This window comes from Nyctereutes procyonoides, unplaced genomic scaffold, assembly GCF_905146905.1.
Source record: "Nyctereutes procyonoides isolate TBG_1078 unplaced genomic scaffold, NYPRO_anot_genome, whole genome shotgun sequence".
Lineage (NCBI taxonomy): Eukaryota > Metazoa > Chordata > Mammalia > Carnivora > Canidae > Nyctereutes > Nyctereutes procyonoides.
Genome location: NW_026575133.1, coordinates 3,953,998 through 3,976,451, shown reverse-complemented (window position 1 = coordinate 3,976,451; position 22,454 = coordinate 3,953,998). Strand labels below are relative to the sequence as shown.

The 22,454-nt window shown below is 46.5% G+C and overlaps 1 protein-coding gene across 7 annotated transcripts in view; it reads left to right on the top strand.

The window, feature by feature from the left end:
* PYROXD2 (pyridine nucleotide-disulphide oxidoreductase domain 2) overlaps positions 1-3,757 on the top strand; it is a 29,376-nt gene extending 25,619 nt beyond the window's left edge. For all 7 annotated transcript variants that reach the window (XM_055300007.1, XM_055300005.1, XM_055300006.1 and 4 more), the window contains 4 exons: positions 105-259; positions 948-1,054; positions 2,585-2,705; positions 3,472-3,757. In XM_055300007.1, coding sequence (XP_055155982.1) covers positions 105-259; positions 948-1,054; positions 2,585-2,705; positions 3,472-3,542 — 454 coding nt within the window. In that variant the 3' untranslated portion in view covers positions 3,543-3,757. The remainder of the gene's footprint in view (positions 1-104; positions 260-947; positions 1,055-2,584; positions 2,706-3,471) is intronic.
* The last annotated feature ends 18,697 nt before the right edge of the window (positions 3,758-22,454 follow it).

Genomic DNA, 22,454 nt, shown 5'->3' with positions numbered 1-22,454 from the left:
AGACACCCCATCATTTCACCTTAGGCCTTCCTTCATTTTGCCCCTGTCACTTCCGAGAGGCTCCCATCCCCTTGACACCCAACCCTCTCTCCTCCCCCGTGCAGGCCTATGATTGAGCTCTGCATCCCTTCCTCGCTGGACCCCACCCTGGCTCCCCCCGGCTGCCATGTGGTCTCCCTCTTCACTCAGTACACCCCCTACTCGCTGGCCAGAGGCAAGGTGTGGGATGAGCAGGAGAGAAACGCTTATGCAGACAAAGGTAAAGAGGGCAGACTGTCCTGTCTCCACAGTGACAGCTGGCCACGCTCCCCCCCATGGGCCCCTCCCTCCTGAGTGCCCTATTCAGGATTAAGGCTGGTTGAGTCCTGTGCCAGAGGGAGAGAAGTACCCCCACGGAACCTAGGTCAGCACAGCGAATGCCTGCTGGGGCCAGGCACTGGGCTAAGAAAGCCTAAAAGGCACAGTTCCTGTCCTTAAGCTGCTCACAGTCCAGTCGGGATTTGGGGGATCTTACGATACAGCATACTACGTGAACCAAAGGAGGAAGCCATTTGCCTTTGCAAAGGAAGGGACATTTGAGCTGGGTTTTAAAGGATGAAGAGGAGTTGGCCAGGCAGCAGTGGGCATTCCAAGCAAAGAAACAACTTGAGCAAAACAACGAGGTGCAGAAAACTCTGCATATTCATGGAAGACAAGTAACTCTGTATTTAGGGTTGGGGTGAGCAGGTGGGAAAGTGGGGTGGACCCATAGGCCTTTGTAATGGATTATTTACTTGCCCATAGACTGTTTTTATGTATTGCTTATTGAGATATGATTTACATTTGGTAAAATAAATAGATTTTAAGTGTGTAGTTTAATGAATTTTTGTCAGTTTGCCAAGTTGTACAATCAGAGCACCTCCTCATCTTCCTCACGGCATCTTGTTTCTCCACTGTTTGGAGCACAGTGTTCGACTGCATCGAGGCCTACGCCCCTGGCTTCAAGGGCTCCGTGGTGGGCAGGGACATCCTCACACCACCTGATTTAGAGAGAATCTTTGGGCTTCCCGGAGGTGTGAGTATAAGACCAGGGGTCCCTCATCACATCCTTCTCCCTGTGACCCCAACCCCTTGGAATGCCCCCCTGGCATTCTCTTGCCCTTTCACACTCAGCCTGTACCAAGAAGGGAGCATGGTGCAGAGACAACGGTAGAGAGGGGACAGAAAAGTGGTCTGACCTAGGGAGTGCGGAGGAATGAGATCAGATAGGAGAGCTGGTGCCTGCTGAGCGGGTCACCAGGGCTGTGGCACCCCTGTCTGGACATGCATTGCCACCTCTCCCAGCTGGCTTTCTTCAGAGGGAGCTCCCCTCTTAAGGCAGCATGTCCTTGGACTTGCCTCTCTGATTTATCAAAACCTCACTGAGACTGGAGGCAGAGGGACCAGTTAGGAGGCCAGGCTCATACACCTGGCATCAGCTTCATGTGGCTCTTGGTGGCTTCAGTGGGATGAGGCCAAACTGCATATGCAAAATGCCCCCCAGACGGCAGAGGCTTAGGATGAAAAAAAAATGTAACCACATCTCATTAATAATTTCTATATTGATTGCATGTTAAAATGATAGTATTTCAGATCTATTAGGTTAAATAAAATATTATTTTATACATTATTGACATTCATTTCACCAGTTTCTTTTTAAATTTTAATGTAGCTCCTAGAAAGTAAAAATTGCATATGTGGCTCATGTGATGTTTTTATTGGACAGCGCTAGCCCCAAAATAGAGGGCAAGAGCCCAGGAAGTGGGGAGGGAACGGAGTGGGGGATATGGGAAGGTGGGGCAGGCAAAACTGAGAGGTCTCGTACAAGGTGCAAGCAGAGGTCAGGGCAGAGGTGAAGGGAAGAGTCCCTCCAGCTCAGGTGGGAAACTGCACACTGAGGTGGGGAAGGCGGGAGAGAGCAGACTTGGCAGGGAAGGGTGAGCTCAGCTTGGGACACCCTGAGAGGGTTAGCTGGAAGGATGTCCCTGTGGTGACGTCCAGGAGGTGTTGGTCTCCTTGTCCAGACCTACATCATAAGTCTGACCTTCCCCCTGGCCCTTGTCCCCCACTTCCTGGCTGCTCAGACCCAGGCCAGGGGAGCAGAACCCACCTCGAGTCCCTTGCACCTTGCCTCCTGCCATCTCCTGTGACTCTGCTAGGGCATGGACCCTCCGTCCCAATCCCCACCTCGGGGCTCAGGCTCCAGTGGGTGTCTTGGCCAAGGAAATGTGAGCTGGCTGCCAAGATAAGTCAAATCCTCCATTTTTCAACCACAGTGAAGAGGATTTATAGTCCTCGGCAAAACCCTCAAAATCTCCCTTTTCCTCACACTCTGAAGGTTTTCCTCACCTTCCCTTTTTCCTGAAAACTGCCTCTGGAAAATTATCTTCCCCACCCAAGGACATGTACCTGTTCTCTCTCTTCCCCTCCCTTTTCTGCTTCCTAAGAGTCCAAGAAAACATGCTGGAAGAAGAACCTTCCTGGGAGAGGGGGAGGGGAAGGAATGCACAGAGGCGGTAAGACCCTGGCACTCCTATGTTAACCACTGCGGCCCTGCCTCCCGCAGAACATCTTCCACTGTGCCATGACCCTGGACCAGCTCTACTTCGCCCGCCCCACGCCCCTGCACTCCGGCTACCGCTGTCCTCTCCGGGGCTTGTACCTCTGCGGAAGCGGCACCCACCCGGGTGAGTGCCCAGGGCCCCTTCCCAGGTGCAGCTGTGGGGAGGGCTGGGCCCAGCAGTGAGGGAGGTGGGGAGAGTGGGAGGGGAGCAGGGAACTCCCAGGAGAACGGGCCATCCCCCACATTCTGGCTTCTGAGCATGCGGGAAAGGAGCAGAGCAGCGGGGTCCTCTGCCAGCTGGCCGCCCCCTCCACCCTGGGGGAGCTCACACCTCCCCCTCGCCAGGTCTGAGAATAGGTCCCAGAGGCGGCTCTCCAAATGCCAACTCTGGGCTCAGAGGGACCCACGTCCCTGAATCCCCGCTCCAGATTTTAGACCAGTAAGAGTTGGTGATGTTACATTTCTCAATTTAAAAATTCTTCCTGGCATCTATTCCAAGCCTAACTGACCTCGCCAAGGCTGCCGTTCCCTGTGGACACGTCCCAGAGAGGTCTGTACTTCCACAGCTTCTCCCTCAAACCCTGAGTCTGGTGCTTTAGTTTCACAGTTGAGTTTTGCCATCTAGCACCTTGACTTCCAGACTGAGGGGAGCACTTGCTTGGACTATGCCCTGGGCCCCCTGCCCAGAGCTCTGAGGGAAGAAGCCTGGGGGCGAGCTCGGAAACTGTCTCAATGGTCATCCCAGGGGCTTCTGATGCCCATGGTCCAAGCACCACCCTGCAGGCACCCATGCTCTGCTTCGTTGCTGACTTCTCCATCATCCCTGGCCCTGTCTGCTCCCTGGGGAGGGTTGTGAGCACAGCTTAGATTCATGGGCAGTTCCCTTCCAGGAGGAGGCGTAATGGGAGCCCCTGGACGCAATGCAGCTCATGTTGTCTTCAGAGACCTCAAGAGCATGTGACCCTGAGCCAACTCTGACCCAAGAATAAGAATCCGTCCTGGAGATTTTAAGTCCCCTTTGGGTCAGCTTCCCAGGATATGGCTGGAGGCAGACAAGCCCTCGTGCTCAAGCCACTGTTTTAGAAGAACCATACAGGTTACATCTGATACTTGTTAACCTTGCACCCATGACTTGGATGAATTGGTTTTGTTTTATTAAAAACAGTGTTTTGTATAGATAGTCTGTGTTTTTTTCTATATATTTTCTATGCATTAATAGATTTTGCTTTTTTTTCTATGTATTAGTGCATATGACTATGTAATAATAGGTGAGATAAGCTTGTCTAGGATACTCAGCCTTCTCACCTTGGCTCCAAACAGTCCATTTGACCAGAGCAGTCTTTAATGCGAGCACCCCTACTCATTGGTGGGCCCCACTACCAACTAGACTGGGGACTGTTCTGGGGAGGCCTAATCTACTGCGGTCACATTCCTGGCAAATTGTAAGAAAAGACCCAATTCCCCAGTGAGCCAAAAGCCATCCATTAGGGCCAGGGGTCTGAATGAAGTCTGGCATCTTGGCATCTCAAGCCATCAAAACCACCAGTCAGGCAATAATAGTCAAGGGTAAGGGCAAAGTGGATGCAGCTGGAGGGCCACCTGGGAGCTCACATTCCTGATTCGAGAGCATTCAACCTCCTACCTTCCACAAGCTACACCTGTCACATCACTGAAACCTTTAGGTGTAAACCTGTGTTATTTTAAAGTGAGCTGGGCCATCACTCTTGATCAGAAAGATTCATATAGATACCCCATATGTAATGCAGCTCTCCTAGCCTGCTTCCCCAAATCCAGCAGCCAAGGCTGTGGTCCAGAGGGCCTCATCAGCAGGGGAGGCAGAGGGTTCTGGGGCATCTCTTCTCTCCCCTACCTTGGAAAATTTATACAGATTAAGATAGAGCCGTCTCATTACTCAATCTTGCTTAACTCCAGTGTTTCATTTGTAAAGGAGTTGTTTAAAGATCAAATAAAACAATAGGTCATGCTTTGGTCCAGCATCTGGCACACCATAAACATTCAGTACATGGTGGTGGTCTGGCTGCTAATACCATTTTTGTGCTCTGCAGAAGGCAATCTCTCCAATATTCTTTTTTTAACTCGGCACCCAGAACTGACACCAGCCTGCTGGAAGCAGCATGACTGGGACAGAACAGAGTGATCCTTGAGTCTGCTAAGCTTTTTCCATTAGAATGGCTGCCAGACTAAGGTTCCTGGTCAGCACTGGCACAAGTGACCTTCTGAGCTTGTTGCAAATTTGGTTCTGGTCTGGATTCTGAGATTTACTGCTTCTTTCCAGGGCCCAAAGAGGGAAAACATTTGGAAGACAGGGAAAAAGGAAGGGAGGGAGGAAGAGGAGTGTGGAGTTGATGGCAAGTGCTGGTTGAAATCTCTAGTAAGACACAGTCTTCATTCTCTGCAAAGTCAGTTGCCTTGTTTACATCTCCCCTGGTCTCAGCACCCCCCCATTCCTAACACTGGCGTAACAAGAGCAGAACTGAATCACAAATAGGAACCCACCAGATCCCTGGAGCCCTGGGGCACATCACATCTGATCTGGAGTTTCAAAATGTCAATGACTGGTGGTGGTGGTGGTGGTGGTGGGTGGGGATTGGTGAATAAATGTCACAAAAGCTTGTAGGAATGTAGGGAGAAATTTAAATATAATAAGACAGAACATAAAATAGAAACATAATCTTGCCTGCAGAGAAAATCACCATTACCATTTACACAATTTCCAAATAGTCTTTTAGATAATTTGGATCATATTCTATATTCTGTCTGTGGGTTTTACATCTCTATTTCAATTCATGTCATGAGCATCTTGCTGTCATTGAAATTCATTGAAAACATTATTTTAAATAGCTGCCTAATATTCTCTTGTAAGGATATACCATAATTTATTATGGAACATTGAGTTCAGCTTTGACCTTGATTGCTAATTAGCACCAGCCAAAGGCCAGGAAGCTACCCATTTACTGCGTCTACTTCCACGTGAATGACTTGCCATGATGCCTGCCAGGGTGCAGCTGCCGTCCAGGCAAACATTCCCTCGCGGAGGAACTCAGAGGACAAGTGGAAGGAGTGAAAGAGCACTCTTAGCACAGAGAGGAAAAGTTTCCCACTGTTTGGTGACTTCCTGTCTCTGCCTCATGTCTGTGGATGATAACACTTGGCCCAGGCCAAGATACGCGATCGATGGATCAGGCTGGGCACTACGGGGTGCCCAGGCCCTCCGGCTGAGTAAGGGGGACTGAGCTTCCCTAAGTGCTGACTGCACATTGGCCGTGGATCGGGCAATGGCTCCCTTGTTGCCTTCAGAATGTAAAACTCTTACAAGGATAAATAAGTCAGTGCCATATTGTTACCTGATTTACAGTTGCCCATTTCCCCAGAACAGCAGGGAGCACTTCCTCTGAGGCACAATTGTGTAAAAACCCAAAGTGCACGTGAACCTCACCTGGTTAAGTCATTAGGAAACGTGGCCGGCCCCTCCTGCTCTGATGGCCCCTGGGTGGTGTCCAGAGTCCGGGTGACAAGTGAGGTTTATAGCCCTAAGAGGAATTGAGGCATCCTCATTGGAGGAAATGACAGATGTGGCTGGCCGAACCACCTGCGGGCCTTGGGAAGGTGCATTTTTCTGACACGTTCTGTTTGCAAAGTATTTGACAATGCTGAGTTTTCTGCGAGACACTGCTATCACCTCCATAACAAAAGCAGAGAGGAGACTTGCCCAAGTACAGGGCAGCATTCTGTAGGGAAATGAGAAAAACGTGAAAAAAAAAAAAGGAATACGAAATGGAAGTGTGGAGAAACTCAGACAGCAAATCTGAACAAATATTTTACCTCACCAGGAATCAATGAAATGCAGTTGAAACTAAATTATCACATTTCACCTATAAAACTGAGAAAAAATTATTGTAATAGAAAATTGCCAAAGTGGGCAGAGAAGATGTTCTCGTATGTTGTTGGCAGTGGCATAAATTTGTATTTGGTAAAACACAAAAACTAACGTCCAAAAGTCAACCCATTTGGTGGGCTGCTCAACATCTTGTCACTTAGCCTAAGGAAGATATCAGGGATGTCTGCAAGAATTTAGGTAGAAGTGTATACATGCTGTGTGACTTGCAATGGCAAAATATTGAAAACAGCTTAAATGTCCCCAAATAGAGAATGAGTTAAAAGAATCATAATAATCACATGTGAAAAATAATAATAATAATTGCATGTGATGGGTATACCTAATATGTATGTATACGTATTAGAGCTATCTGTATGATGTAGTGACATGTATATCACACAGAGACACAGAGAGACTGGCAGAGAGAGATGAAGAAGAACAGAACCAGAGAGACAAGTGAGAAAGAGCCAAATACACCCAAATGTCAGCAATAGCCTGAAGTCTATCTCCCCACTCGGTGGCAGTTTGGAAAATGTTCCTTACTACCTTTATACAGTCTATCTTAGCTTAAGAACAAGCCCAAAGTAAATGGATGGGGCTTTGAAACTTTGTTTAAAATGTTGATCCAGGCCTGGTCTAAATGGTGTGAATTACTTGTGCATTGATGCATGTTTATTGATCATAAACCTAAGGATTTCAGACATGGTCTGGGTCTTAGTTTCTCTTAGTGGGAGGGTGAGAATTTTCCTCACTTAAAGTTCCCTTAACATCATCAAGGGAAAGGGCAGCATATTGCAAATGTTTCAACAGCCTAATAGAAACCCTGTGTTCTTGTAAGAAGACTAAGAGGTGAACCCAAACCTGGACTGTCTTTGGTTTTATCTGAAATTACATCAGTTCTGCTAGGCAGGATGTCGGATCAGCAGCTATGTCGCTCGTTAGATATGTTCTTAACTAATAAGAGAAACGGAAGATGAATTAAATGATACTGAGCCAATATTTGCTTAGTAGCTTGGTATGCAGAAATCTTCCAAAACAATGGGTCTCTTAAGAAAAAGTAATAAAGCGTTGTCAATAGTGAAAAAGCACTGGAGCCAGACCTACACATTCTCCACTGTGCCGGTTGGCCTTTCCTCATGTTTGATCTTCCAGGACCTCTGCAGGAAGTGTAGGTCTGGCTCAAACACTGCCATGCATAAGGGGCTGAAGATGCCTTCCTCACACAGGGGATGTGAGAATTCTATATATAAACCTAGCTCACCAAAATATGTATCCCCTACAACCCACCAATCCAGTCCTAGGCATATATCCAGCAGAAGTGCTTATGTGTGTTCACTAAAGACACATCCTAAGCCACTCATAGCAGCACTATTTGTAACACCTCCAAACTAGAAACTAGCCACATGCCCATCAACAGTAGAATGGATAAGTAAATTGTAGTATATCCACACAATGGAATCCTATTAAGTGATGAGAACTGAACAACCTAGAACTACGTATGCCACAATACCATGTTAAGAAAACCAGACACAAAATAATACAGCTGTTGGAGTCTACTTATAAAATTTTCAAAAGCAAGTAAAAAGTAACCTTTGCTGTTAGAGATCCACCTTCAAGGGTGTTAGGGACTGGAAGCAAGACTGAGGGGGTCTCTGGGATGCTGGTAATATTCTGCTGTTTGATTTATGTAATGGTTACATGCCTGGTTACATGCCTGTGTTCACTCTCCAAAAAATTCATGGAGCTCTGCATTTAGGATGTTGCAGTGTTCTGTATGTATGTTATACTTGAAGAGAAAGTTAAAGAGAAAACTAGCTTGGTGCCTGGCACAAAATGGTATTACTTATTAGCATCATTACCATAAAGCTCTTACTTAATGGCAAAGACCTAACTCTGAGTCTATACTAAGATGGGAAATGAAGAGGAGGGTAAAAAGGAAAAAAAAAAGAAGAGGGGAAAGGACAGGAAGGGTGTGCTGAACAGACCCTCAAGGTGCCCCCACCTATGATCCCTGCTTCCTGCTGTTCGTGGACTGGTGTGATCCCTCCCTTTGAGTGTGGGTAGAACCTGTGACTTGTTTCTAACCAATAGAATATGACAAAGGTGATGAGATATATGTGACTGTGTCACAAAAGTGCCATCCGGCAGGAAGCTATCTCTCCCTGGCAGGCTGTGAGGAAGAAGGGGCCACATTGGGAATCCCAACATGGCAAGTCCCTGAGGTGGTCTCTAGGTGCTAAGAGCAACCTCCAGCCAACAGCCAGCAAAAAAGCCTGAAGTCCTCAGTCCTACAGTCTGAAGCAACTGAATGCTGCCAACAGTCATGTGAGCAGGGAAATGAGTCCTTCCCCAGTTGAGTCTCCAGATGACAGTGCAGCCCTGGCCAACACCTGGATTGCAGCCCCGTGAGACCATAAGCAGAGGATCTAGCTAAACCTGCCTGGAGTCCTGACCTATAAAAACTGTGAGTTAATACATGAGGGTTGTTTTAAGTTTTCAGTAATTTGTTACACAGCAACAGATAATTCAAGAGAGGCCAAACAGCCAGATCTGGGTACAAAATGTATCTGATAAAATAAATTTAATTTGTGGCCCTAGATTTCAAAAATTTTCCATTTAAAATCACCCTGTGATATGGAAGTCTCTCAGTGAGGCAAAGCTGGTGTTGGCCATTACTGAAGTCAACAATCAGAACAATCAGACACACCTGGGTTTGGATTCTGACTACTGACATTTGACCTTGGGTATACGTTTCTATACTCTTCTGAGTCTCAGTTTCTTCTGACTAATGGGGAGCATGATATTTTGCATGGCAAGAGGCACACAACAAAGACTGGTTTTCTTTCTTCCTTATAAAATGACATGTTGCCATACTCAAAAGCAAAGTGTTTAGACAGAATGAGAGATACTCTGGAACATTCTGTGCCCAGCTGAAGCAAAGGAATAAAATTAAAGCTACTGTATGAAGAACTGGAGCAAGATTTCCTTTGGTTTCTGGTTTAGAGCTCCCTCAGAAAGAAGGCCCCCAAGTTAAGAGCTTCCATTTTGAGTTAGCAGCACACACACACACACACACACACACACACACACACAAACATACTAAACTACACCAACTCACACACACAGATCAATATGTCAGGGCAAGAGAGAAAGAAGCAGTCAGGGCAGTTTGCCAAAGACAGAATCGTTGTGTGGGCTGTTGAGCTGTATTTCTGGTCCAATAAATCAATCTGCCTTGAAAGAGTTCCTCTGACTCCATGACTGTAATTGGAGCTCCCTTCCTCAGGGGCTGTTTGTTACGTTCAAGGTCAGGTGACAAGTACAGGTTTTCAGAGTCAGGCACAGTCAATCTTCACCTGCCTCTGGGAAGAGCTCTACAATATCTGGAGTATTAGCTAAAAGCTAGTCCATCCGCAAGCTGTTGAAAACTTGGTAGGAATAGAATTGAGTTAACCTCTGATTTCTTTCCTTGTTAGATTTCTAAACTCACTTCAACATTCACTCTAGGATGCCTCCCCTAACCAATGTCTCCATTAATTTGGAATTTGTTGTGTCTTACTGTAACAGAAGTATCTGGACACCAGCCCCCCAAAAAGCCAGAAAATATTAACCACTGCTGTTTATTGGGTCCCAATTCTATGTCAGGTACTAGACCAACCATGTATTTCACCTGCATTACTTCACTTAAAGCCACAACACTAGTTGTGTGTGTGTTCATAATTGAGGAAAATGAGCCAGTGACGTTAAATAGCTTACCTAAGGTCACAAAGCTGGGAGTTAATACAGTCAAGATTTGAACTGAGGTCTTTCTCACATCAAAGGCCATGCACTAAGCAAGAACAAGTAGACAACTGGATCCAACAAGTAGACAACTGGTTATATCATAATCAAGGCGCACTAATCGTTTACTGATTTATGTGTAGGGCTGTACACGAACGTGAAGCCATGATCCCTAGTCTCAAAGCATCTAAACTCTAGCAGGGGGAGACAAAAAACATGCATATAAAGGGTCACTAACATCTTAGGGCCATGTGACCATACAGAGCACACCAGTGACATGTGATAGGGAGACAGCTGCCAGGGAATAGGTAGGGTCAGAGAGTATTTCCTCCAGCAGACAGACTTGAGCCAGAGTGATTTTGCCCTAGACTTCATTGAGAAGAAAAGACTTTTTGAGTAAAAAGGATGAAGACGGCATCCTGCTTCCTCCAGGCATAGGGGTGTGGCAAAGGCATAGGGGTGAGAATGGGAAGATAGAGAGGGCTGGATTTCTACTGGAGAAACCATATAAACAAACTCAGGAACACACAGTTGGCTGGGAAGAGGATTTGTAAAAAACAGTGATGGGAAATAGGTGGGACAAAAGGCTCAAGGGGAACATCATGTCCGGCTGAAGGTGGGCTTTGTTCTACAAGCAACATGGAGTTTGAGAAGATACTACACCAGAAGATTTTACACAAGTTAAGGATGGCCAGTCCCTTAACTTGTCTAAGTGGCCACATTCACGGTGTTGGCAGAGACCATCCGAGGCAAGCTTTTGGGCTGCCCTCATCCCCTCTCTTGGCTCTCTCCCAAAGCACTCAAATGAGCTCTTCAGAGGTAAAGTGAGCTAGGAATGGGATGTTGTCTCCAGGAACCAGTTTTTCAGACCATCACACCCAGCTGTGTGCCCTGGCCAGGAGCTGAGTGTGGGGGTGTCAGTAGGAAGCCTATGGGGCTTCTTCTGGTCTCCATAGAAAGCCCTGTCACCAGCAGCCTCAATGCCAAAGGCTCCTTGGTCACCCCTGCTACAAGACAGACTCCGGCTGTGGGGCCTGAATTTGGGGAGATCCAGTTGGCAGCCTCCACTTTTTCATTAGAGATGTTTGTAAAACCTTGTAAATGTAACAACCCCTAGAGCCTTTCATTCCAAGAGTAGTCTGGACAACTGTGCCGTGAACACCTGCTCTAGGACTGTGTAGCTGACCTATATTTCATCAAGGATCAGAACAGGATCCAGGGGCTGGGTTTCCCCCTGGAGAAGGCGGAAATCTGCTCACTGTATAAACTGGAGCCCATATTTGGAATTGGGAAGAAGGTTAATAATAGTAAACAAACTTCCTTGAAGGGATGGCCTAAAGGGAAACTGGTTATTAAGAGGGAAAAAAAACCCAACACCACTGCTCTTACAGTAACTCTCCTCAGTCTATAATGAGAAAACCTCTCTTCTGTATAAACGACCTCCTAATGTGAGTCACCCCAAGACCCAGCTCCCAACCCTTAGTCCAGGAGGCAGGGGCATAATGGAGCAGTCAGGTGTAAATTATAGGATCCCGCCAGGACAGGAAGCAGGGTGAGTTATAATAGTAGAGTAAATTAACTTCACATAAGTGGGATTAGCAGTTAAATAAATAGCAGCCCCACCACTAACCCCGTCTGGAATGCTGAGTGTCTGTCCCCTGCCAGGGGACAGAAAAACCTTATGGCTGAGCAGGAATTCGGTCACAACACGGTCACCTACCCGCTTTTAAGGACAACTCCTCTAGAAAAGTAAGGCAGAAAAATGTTTGTGTTAGAAAAGACATTCCAAGTTAAAAAAAAAAAAAAAAGATGAGATGTGAACTGCCTTCTGTTGATGGTTCGGCTCCAGTTCATGGTGGCTGCGATGCTACCATGAGTCAACAGAGCCCCAGATGCAAGCTGAGCGGTGGGGGAGGGGTCACCCAGGATTGGGGGCAATGAGTTCTACAGATGGACCCCTCAGGAGTTTCCATTCCAGGCTGAGAACGTGTTGGTTTTCTTTTTAAATTGTCAACCTCTTGATTCCTTGTTTGGTCTTTTTAAGGCTTCTGCCTTTTCACAATTTGACAGAGACCTCTGTTCAGGTGAGTGGAGTACTTGGGTTTGGGGGACCTCAGAGGCTATGGGATGTGGTGGGGAGACCAGGGTTTGAGCTAAGCCAGGAAAGGGCAGGCTGGACTGGAATTTCAGCGTTGGCTCCAAAGTAGGGTCAGTATGCAGTTGTTGTGAGGGTCTAAATTATACTAAGTCAAAATCCCAATATTAGGATTATACTAATCCTAGTTGTGACACGCTGAAGATGAACGTGTTAATAAATGGCAGCTCTCTTTCCCCCTCTTTGACCTCCCCATGAAACAGTGGAGCCAAATAAGAGGATCCATACTAGACACCAAAGAAGATTATATCAATGCCAAAATCTTAAGGTGGGGAGAATTAACTACCCTTCAGGTAATTCTCAGTAAGGACCTCCAGAGGTGCTTCCTGAAGCTGTGATTCTTTCTCTCCATTTGTTTAGAACATTAAGCCAAGTCGAATGGACTTGTAGACTTGGCAACAGCGGGGAGGGCATTACCATCAGCCCTTTACGGAACCATTTGTATGGGGCCAAAGGCCACCATCACCCTACCTATTCTATATCTCCTCTGAGTTTGGTACATTAAGGGGCTGAGGTATAGGGGAAGAAGATGAGAATGCAGAGGAACCAGATGAATTTGTGGTACTGAACCTGTTGAATATTCAATATTTGTGACTCACTTCCTGTGTATCTTAAAGAGAAGAACCTGACATTATCCACTTGATTTTAAATGAATGCCCTCTGGTCTCAGAAATAACCCTACTAATTTTATTCTGCTAACCTTGAGTGTAAGATGAAAGTTATTAGAATAGCACAAATCCAGAAAAACAGGGAAGCAAGCCACCAATTAAGGTTCCATAAATAATAGGGTAACCAATCAGGCCAGCTTGCCCAGATTTTCTTGGTTTTAGCATTGAAAGTTCTGCATGCCAGCTAAACTCTCTGTTCTGGGCAAATTGGCATGACTGGTCACTCTACCATACAAGTAAACTATACGGGATTAAGTCCATCTCTCCCTTAGCAATAGGGATCTATGAGCCATTGCTTACTGAGCTGCAATTCATTTCTATATAATGTCCAGATAGTGGACAATTACATAGGCCAAAAATACCCACTCAGGACAAACAAAAACCTGTCATGGCCTAAAATGGATAATGAGGGCACAACCCAATAGTAATTTATAAATAAAGAGTCTGAATAACAACAACTGAAAACCACAACATAACAACTGCTAAAACACCAAGTAAAAAGAATCCTTCCAAAAATCGGAGAAATTCTGTGCATGTAAAGTAGAGGAGGAAAAACAAATTGAGTCCTCAGTAAACTGTGTGAACACTAATTTTAGTTTATGGATACCAAATTTTTGTGGGTTACTGGCAAATAGCCTTTAATTGCATGTGAGGAGGAAAGGCCATGAAACGTGTCCAGGAGTCATCTGGAGAAACCACAGAAGAGACTTGCATTTTGGGGTCAGTTCATCATCATCACAATGACATTTAATTCCTACCAAGATAGCACAGGCAACACCATGAAAGTTGCTGCTTTAGCTCACTTCATAAATGAGAAAAACAAGGCCCTGACAAGTTAAATGACTTACCACAAAGATCTTCTTCGTGCTATAGAGCTGTGTCAGGAAGGCAGATTTTTAGATACTGAATCTGTCCTGTTTGGTTGTCCCTCTAGATGTATCTGAAATAGTGAAAGGATGAATTCAGTTGGCTTCCACGAAGATATGCTTGAAGTTCTAACCCCACTATCAGCGACTGCGACCTCCCTGGGATAGAGGGTCTTTGCAGACACATCAAGCTAAGAGGACGTCATTAGGTTGGGCCCTAATCCAATACGACAGCCCTCCTTCCTTTCCTAGAAGAGGAAAATTCACACACATGCATGTACACACATAAGCACACAGGCACACAAACGTGCAAGCACACATGCATGCACCTAAGTGGGCACACACACGCACACGCACACACACACACACACACACACACACACGTGACTGTGCTCTAAGAAGATACAGATGCAAGAGGGAGGTGGAGCTCTGAGTCCAACAGCCACAAGCCAAGAAATGCCTGGGGCTACTAGAGTCAGGAAAAAATCCTGGAAGGATCCTCCCCTAGAGGCTTCTGAGTGCACCTGACCCTACTGACACTTTGATTTCAGACTTTGAGCCTCTAGGCCACAAGAGAATAAATTTCTGTTGTTTTCAGCCACCTAGTTTGTAGTACTTTGTGACAGCCGCCTGGGAAACTAACACAGGACCCCAAAGTAGCTCCCAGCCTCCAGGGCCTGGGTATCTTCCCTCTGACACCTCTCCTAGCAGCTGGTTGGGATCAAAAGATGAGGCAGTTCTTCATCAGCCTCTTTTTTTTGAATTTCCTATCTGCTCTAGCAGCATTAGTGAGCTTTGGGGCCTTCTCCCGCTGGGTGGGCACACATCTCAATCAGAGAGAGTGGCATGATGTCAGGGCCTGTGTCTGGGTACCAGGAGGGTGGGGGAACCCTGGTGGGCACCCCTCCCCTTCTCCGTGAGGGTGCTGCTCTTGGCCACATGCTTCCAGCGTGACCACTTGACATTTTCCTGTCCACACACCATTTGGCAAGGGCAAGAGATTCGATGAGCCGTCCTGCCCTTCGCTGTTTGTTCTAGGACAAAAGCAAAGAGCTCATCAGATTGCCGAGGGACAGCTGCCACTTCAGAAACTGAATTTGCACACTATCTTGCTTTTATGTCTAACGTCTTCTTCACAATGCAACATATAGAGTCGGTTGGGTTACAAACTACTCTGCCTGTAAAATTCTACACAGAGTTAACCCATAAACTTCCCCAGGGATAGGAAGGCACCATCCCATGGAAAGTTGATAGCTAGAAATATTCACCAGATGCAGAGTTTGATCCTAATTTTATAAAATAAAGGCACTTACATGTCTATTTGTATATCAGAATATCTGGGAAGAAAGCACCAAAATGTTATTTATCCAAGGTAGAAGTATGAATGTTTTTATTTTATTTAACTTTTATTTCTAATACTTTTTTTAAAGATTTTCTTTTCTTTTTTTTTTTTAAAGATTTTCTTTCTCATGACAGAGAGAGAGAGGCAGAGACACAGGCAGAGGGAGAAGCAGGCTCCATGTAGGGAGCCCGACACGGGACCCGATCCTGGGTCCCCAGGATCAGGCCCTGGGCTGAAGGCGACACTAGACCGCTGGGCCACCCTTAACTTTTATTTCTTTTCTAATATTGCTACATTAAACAAGCAGGAATGATGTAATAAAGCTAACCAAATAAAAATTCTCCCCTGATTACAGTTCTTGACCACAAATACCGTTACAATTCTGATGCTTGATAGTTGAAAACACCAAGAGCTGTAATAACATAAAAATACGTAATACAGAACATTAACCCTTTCTTACCCTAGCAAGGAATAAAGAGAGCTTTTTCCAGTGAAGCACTTTTTTTTCCTAGTTGGGATCGTTCTGTGTTTATAAAACTGTGGTTTCACTTAAAGTCATAACAAGCACTTTCCCATGCTGTTCTAAATCCTCCCATTCACAATAGTCATAATATCCAATAGGTGCCGAACAGTCACATCGGGTATATAAACTTTCATGTACCTGCATTTTTAATGAACTTCCATCCAGTTTGATTTGCCCTCACGGAATGGCAACTTTCCCTTCTGCTAAAGCTGTGAGAGAATTTGCAAAAATCAATTTAGAGCCAAGATGCTTTTAAGTGTTGTCTGGCCCATAACGTTGGCTGCACCTGGTCCAAGGGAAGAGAAGGTTGGTGGACTCCCGCCCCCCTGCTCCTGCCAATGCTCACAAGATGATCAGCTGAGTTGCACCTCTTTGGCCAACATTTGAATTTAGGCTTCTTTTGCCCCATGCCAGCCAAGCGCTCATGCTACTGTTTTTCACTTTGCTACTGGCCTTGTGGGACTGAAAGTGATTTTGAATATCAATTGAAATTGAGTAAATGAACACAATTTTTGCTCCCAGGTCTCCATTTTCCTAAGATACCAATGATATTTTCAGCTTGAATCCTGCCCTCCCTTCACTCATGTGACATCCCTGTCTTTCTGCAAGGAGGCAAATATGCGGCATATGTCACATCATTCCTCATTCATTTCCTGTGGCCAAATCACCAAATGGTCACTACATTCTTTCTGCAATGCCTGGCCAAAGCACTGATTGGCATGGTGCTGGAGACCGAAAACTATGTCATGCCAGGACCTGATCATGTTTAGTGCCTCTTCTAGTGCTGGTATTCTGTGAATCCTACCCATATCTCTCTGCGTTTACCTTTTTTAATTATTTTTTTTATTTATTTATGATAATCAGAGAGAGAGAAAGAGAGGCAGAGACACAGGCAGAGGGAGAAGCAGGCTTCATGCACTGGGAGCCCGATGTGGGATTTGATCCCGGGTCTCCAGGATCGCGCCCTGGGCCAAAGGCAGGCACCAAACCGCTGCGCCACCCAGGGATCCCTGCTTTTACCTTTTTAATTTAAAATCTGAACTGTGTAATACCATAAACAGAACATAAAGTCTGCAATCACACAGATCTTGACCTGAGGAATCATGGTAGAAGGAAGAGAGTCTCCCAGGACCCACCAGTGTGGGGCAGGAACAACCTAGAAGCTTGAATAAGAGGATCAGAGGCACAGAGATGATAAATCCAAACCAGGTGAAAAATGGAAACACTTCCTTAACCACCCTGGGCTGAGGATTTTCACCAATCCTTGGTGAGGAGTGATCGGAAATTAGTAGCAGAAGCCCGCTGTGTATCTGTAGTTCACAGCATATAATTAATTATACTTAAGTTTACTTTACAGTAAACTGTCTATAATTCTCATTCCATACTGTAGGTTCAGACAGCCTCAAACAATTCTTTTGTTGTCTTTAGAAATTCTACACTAAAAATCTTACTGGATACCTTTATAATTATAAATCTGTACTGGAGGGTCCCCCCTGAGTGACTGGCAAACAAGTTTGCAGTTACCAAAGAAAGGAGACCAGGCTAACAGAATCTTTTCCAGAATGTTGCTTTAATAAAGCTGAGTTCTAGGGGGTGGGGGTGGGGGGTACTACACGGGCCAGCAGCCCTGGGGGCCCTGTGCTCGTGGGCCATCATTCACCTCTCCAGCATGTGCTGAGCACTTGGGGCCGAGCACACACTGTGCTGGGTGCCGGCAGCGCAGCACAAAATCAGTCCGTGACCTCAGAATGCCTCCAGGAAATAAATAAGCAATACACAGATGAGTGGGAATAGCGTTTTAAGAAGAGAAGGTCCGGAATAACCACTAAGGGACAAGGATGAGGAAGACAGTGAGAAATTAGCAAAGGGCTGCTGTAAGACTAGGCCCATATTGGGCAGGCCCATGCTCCCTGGAATCTGTAGGTAACACTTAGAATAAAGAGAAGAGAGGGATTTCTGTTTCAAGCTCCGGGGGTGTAAACAGCGTAAACAGTGAGGTTCCGGAGGATTTGGATGGTTGTGAACATCAAGATGTCAGGTGGCGCACGCCCTGGAGTGCACGCAGATGGCTTCAAGTGGGCATGTGAGCGAGGAGAGGAATTCGTGTCCTCCGGGGGCAGGGGAGGTGGGGCTATTAGCAGCTGCAGCGGCGACTGAAATGCCCGTCTTGGAGCGCAGCTGCAGGAAGGACAGCCAACAAGACACAGGCAGGCGACAGAAGAGGGAGCGTTTCATCGGGTCCCATCCTTGTGCGATGCCAACCCGAGAAGGCAAAGACGGGAAGTTTGGAGGGACCCCACCTTTGTTGGTGCTCAGCCTCAGGAGCCTGATTACCAGGAAGAGGTTAGCATTTGGGTTCTCAGGAAAGGAGACGGAGCTTAAACCAGAGCTGTAAAAATGCTGGTGGAAGTTACCACCCCACCTGGAGGCCGTCTGGCCTTGGGGTGTGTGTCAGAATGTGGCGGAGAGCCTCAGCTCTTGGCAATGCTTGAAGTTGGGAGCAACTTGAAAGGCCACATGACTGCATCCTCCAGACTCTCATCTGCCTCCCTCAAGCCTCCACTCCCGTACTGTGGTGTGTAGCTGCTGTTCTGGGCATCAGCCACTTACCCCAAGCAGCCTGGCCTCACTTGATAATAATGAAAATTATTACAATGCCTCCTCATAGCTGTATATAGCACACAGTTTACAAACTTCTGTCAATTTTTGGTTCATTTGATGGAACAACAGTGGAGACAGAGTACACTTTATTTTACCCCCATTTTAGAGCAGAACAAACTGAGGCACAGAGAATAGGTGGACCTTTTCTCAGCATCTCATAGCTGGCGAAGGGCACTAAGAGTCCCAGCTCAAGTTGCTTGACTGTAAAGACCACTCTAGTATGTGGTCTACACAGCCAGTTATAAGCTATTGATTGGTCGTCAACCTTACAATTGAATCTTGTAAGTTTTTTTGCAGAGGAGATATGCTCCTTCCCAGTAGCCAGATTTGGAGGATGTGAGAGCCCAGCCCATCTCTGTTAGAGAGCAGGAGATTGTGGCCATCCCAATAGCATGAGTAAGACTCAAACTGCAGGGCCCTAACCCAGCCCTAACTCAGTTTGGGGTGGCCAGAATCTTAGTTCCCAATACCTAGAATGTTCTAGTACAGTAGTCATCTGCTGTTTGGGCACTCTGCATCCATTTCTTCTTCATTTGCTAATAGCATCTTGAGTTAGATGTCTCTTCCCCAAGTGTGCCATCTCTGGGCTTGTCTCCCTGGCTTACACACGAGGTCCCAGGACAACCAATCAGGCTCTTTCCTGGGACTTTGACAATTGCAGAGTGAAAGAGAAGCAAGGAAAGCAAATCTATTCCAGGGGCAGGACCCCAAGGAGGCTCAGACACTAGATCACTCTGGTTCTTGTCCTTTCGGAACCGTGGCTCTCCTACATCCCACTGGATTCTGAGCCATCTCTTGGCCCTCCAATAAAAACCTTTCCCACCAAAAGTAGCTAGAACCAGTCTCTGTGGCTTGCACCCAGAGAAGGGTTGATAATCGCCATCTCCCTTCCACTCCCGATGCCCCCATTCTCTCCTATCTCCTTTGTGGGGGAAGCAGAATTGTATAAAAGAAAGAGCCCTAGAATCAAAGTCATGAATTGAGTTTGAATCTAGTCCCTGCCAAGACTTTGACTTACCAGCCAGTTAACAGTGAGTTACAGGTGCACAGGACAGTTTCAGTGGTGCTTTTGTCAATAGATCATGAGACATCAGGTTCATTAAAAATAGCTTCTAAGATAAGTAAGAATAAGGAAGGAATTCATAAAAGCTGAGGGTAAAGCTGTTTATCCTGGGGGAAGAAGATCCGTCTTCTTCCCTAGAGCAGGACCCACAATCCTGCCTTGATCTCTAAGGGGAGCTTTGTCCCAGATACTTTGTAAGAAAAAGAGGGCAGGCCCAGAAATATTCTCTATGGAGAAGAGTAAACATGCTGGCCCCTGGACACCAAGTAAGGCAACCACCCTTTTTCACGCGGGGACAAAGAGGACACTGAGTATGAGAACACGGTGAGGGTGGGTGTAGGGAACGTCGGGCTGACTCTGAGTCAGGTGCTGTGTTTGGGGCCGGATATCCTTTTCCTGTTGTGCATTTGTCTCCCACCTCACGCCGTGTGTGGAAAGAGGGGTCGCCAGGGCTGTGTGTGGGTCTCTGTGTGTGACCCAGGGGGACCTATTGGTCCTGGGCAGTAATTAGCCTTCAGAAAGGCAGCAGGCAGCTGAAAGGTCAGGGCCCGACTCAGGTGGAGACAGAGCCCCAGGCTGCATTGGACTTGGCTCTGCCAGCACCATCGTGCTCTATGCTCTTCCCTGCCTTCTTCCATCTGAGCTCCTTTCCACTGAACTTGTAAGAGGTATTTTAAAAATATTTTCTTTTTTTGGCCTTAGATGATAATGAACTATTGACTCAGCCCCAGGCAGCTTCCAACAGCCTTCAGAGCCAGAGCCTCTCAGGCCGGAAGGGCAGAAGTTCCAGTGGCATGGCCCCACCAACTTGTCTTTTGTCCCCTGATCTGTTACTGGTCAGATGCATGTGCTCAAGTGAGCGCTATAGCCTGGGCCACATCACTAGGTTTTCTGAGATGTTCTAGCAGGTGAGAACTATCTGAATGTGGCCACACATCTGAATTGAGGCCCATCTCAAATCATGTCTTTACCCCCCAGCACTTTCAAAATTATTAAAACTCTGTGTGTGAAAATGTGGCATTCTGGGTGAACAGTGAACCCTCAGAAGGCAAAGCCTGACATTGAACAGGGCAAGAAAGAAGAGCTATTCTTCAGATGCCCCCATTGCTGAGGCCCTCAGCCCCACGAACACATTGCTTCCCTTCTCCCTCCTTTGTCTCCTCATCTCCAGTCATGAGGGAAGGAGGACCATGGGCACCAGTGGATGTCATTGCTAAGTGACTAGTGTCTGCCCAGAGACAGATGCTAGTCACTGAGGTAAGGAGCTAGTCCTCTTAGGTAAGGAGCAGGATTTACCTGGCTGCTCCACTGAGGTGTTTGATTCAGGTAGACTTGTGTTGTGTCCTGCGTGTTCTCACTGAAAGTGTATGTTTCTCTCAGAGGGGCAGCTTCCAGCCAGCTGCCCGCCTCCCCAAGTTTGGTTCGGTGCTCCATCATTTGCTAACTATGTGGGCAAGTGACTTAGGGTTTCTGAGTGATACTTCCTTGTCCCTAAATCAGGCTGCTAGGGCTTCAGAGAGCTATGATGGTTAAATAAAATCAAGAGAAAAGCATCTGGCACAGTCTGTGGCATACAGGAGATGCCTAATAAATGTTAGTTCCCTTCCTGTGTTTAGTGGATGGTAGTAACAACTATAGTTTGCTCCCTGACTCCACTCCCTCTCACTCTCATTCTGGATGTGGCCATGCAACTCTCCTTGGCCAATAAGATGTTAGTAAATGTGACATAGAGATTTGAAAAGTGCCTGCATAGTGGGCCTTGCCCCCTTGTTGCTCCCAGAACCCTGCCATTCTGTGACCAAGCCTGTGCTAGCCCCATGGAGGAGGAGAGACCACCGGCTAGGGACAGAGGTGGCCCAATCACCAGCTGCCAGCTTCAGCTGGCACAAACGAAAGTCTTTAGAGCATTTACTTCAAATTACCATTGATCCCTCAAATGCACAGTGTTTTAGGGCCAGTCTCTTATTGGTCCCACAGCTTTATCTCATGTTAGAATTTGTTGAAACAACAAGATGATTGACTTCATATTTGAATTTTTATCCAGCTGTCTTGCATCAGATTTGCTTCTCAGATGCCTAAAAATCATGGCAAAAATTAAAGTTTTGAGAAAAAAACTTCCTGGAAATTAAGCAAAATTCACTTTCTAAACAACTAAATGGACCACGGAGAGGAAAGTGCCCCGATGTCCAGTTTACCAGGCAAACTCAGAAGGGGCCCAACCCCAAAAAATCAGGCTGGGCCAAGAGAGGCAGCTGCCCAGGGCAGACAGGACAGCCCTAGCCAGAGGCGGGTTCAGGGCATGCGTCCCAGTCACGGTGGCCATGCCAGTGCTGATGGGGCAAGGCAGGCCAAGAGCAGGCAAGTGGGCCATAAAGTCAGTCTGAGAAAATTGGGAATACTTGGGAAATAAAGGGCCAAGTAGATCATAGTAAATGGCTTTTAGGATAAAACTATGGATACTGTGAATGAATTAGAGTCTCTTCCAATTGCATGGGCCTGGAGCGGTTGACCTTGGGCTTTCAAATCAACCTCAAGGCTTGGCTGAACATAATCTCAGCAGATCAGTCAACGAGTGGGTACTAATGAAGCACCAACTATATACCCATGGTTAGGCTAGGCTCTCAAAGGAATATAAGAGCAGGCTAAGGCCCCTGCTTCATGCCAACCGGATCCAGGAAAGTATGTTCAGAGCAATAAGTGCAGAAATGAGTGGGAGTTGAATTGTTTTGTACAGATCTTTGGAAGAGAAGGCTTGAGTTAGACTATGAGGAATGGCTATAATTTAACAACAAACAAACTTTTTGGCTTTGGATCCAGACAGAACAGTGTGAAAGAATGCCATGATTGATTAGTGATGTCTGCATGAGCATATGTCTATTTACCACCTCTGGCCTAGATGATATTTAAAATCTCTTTG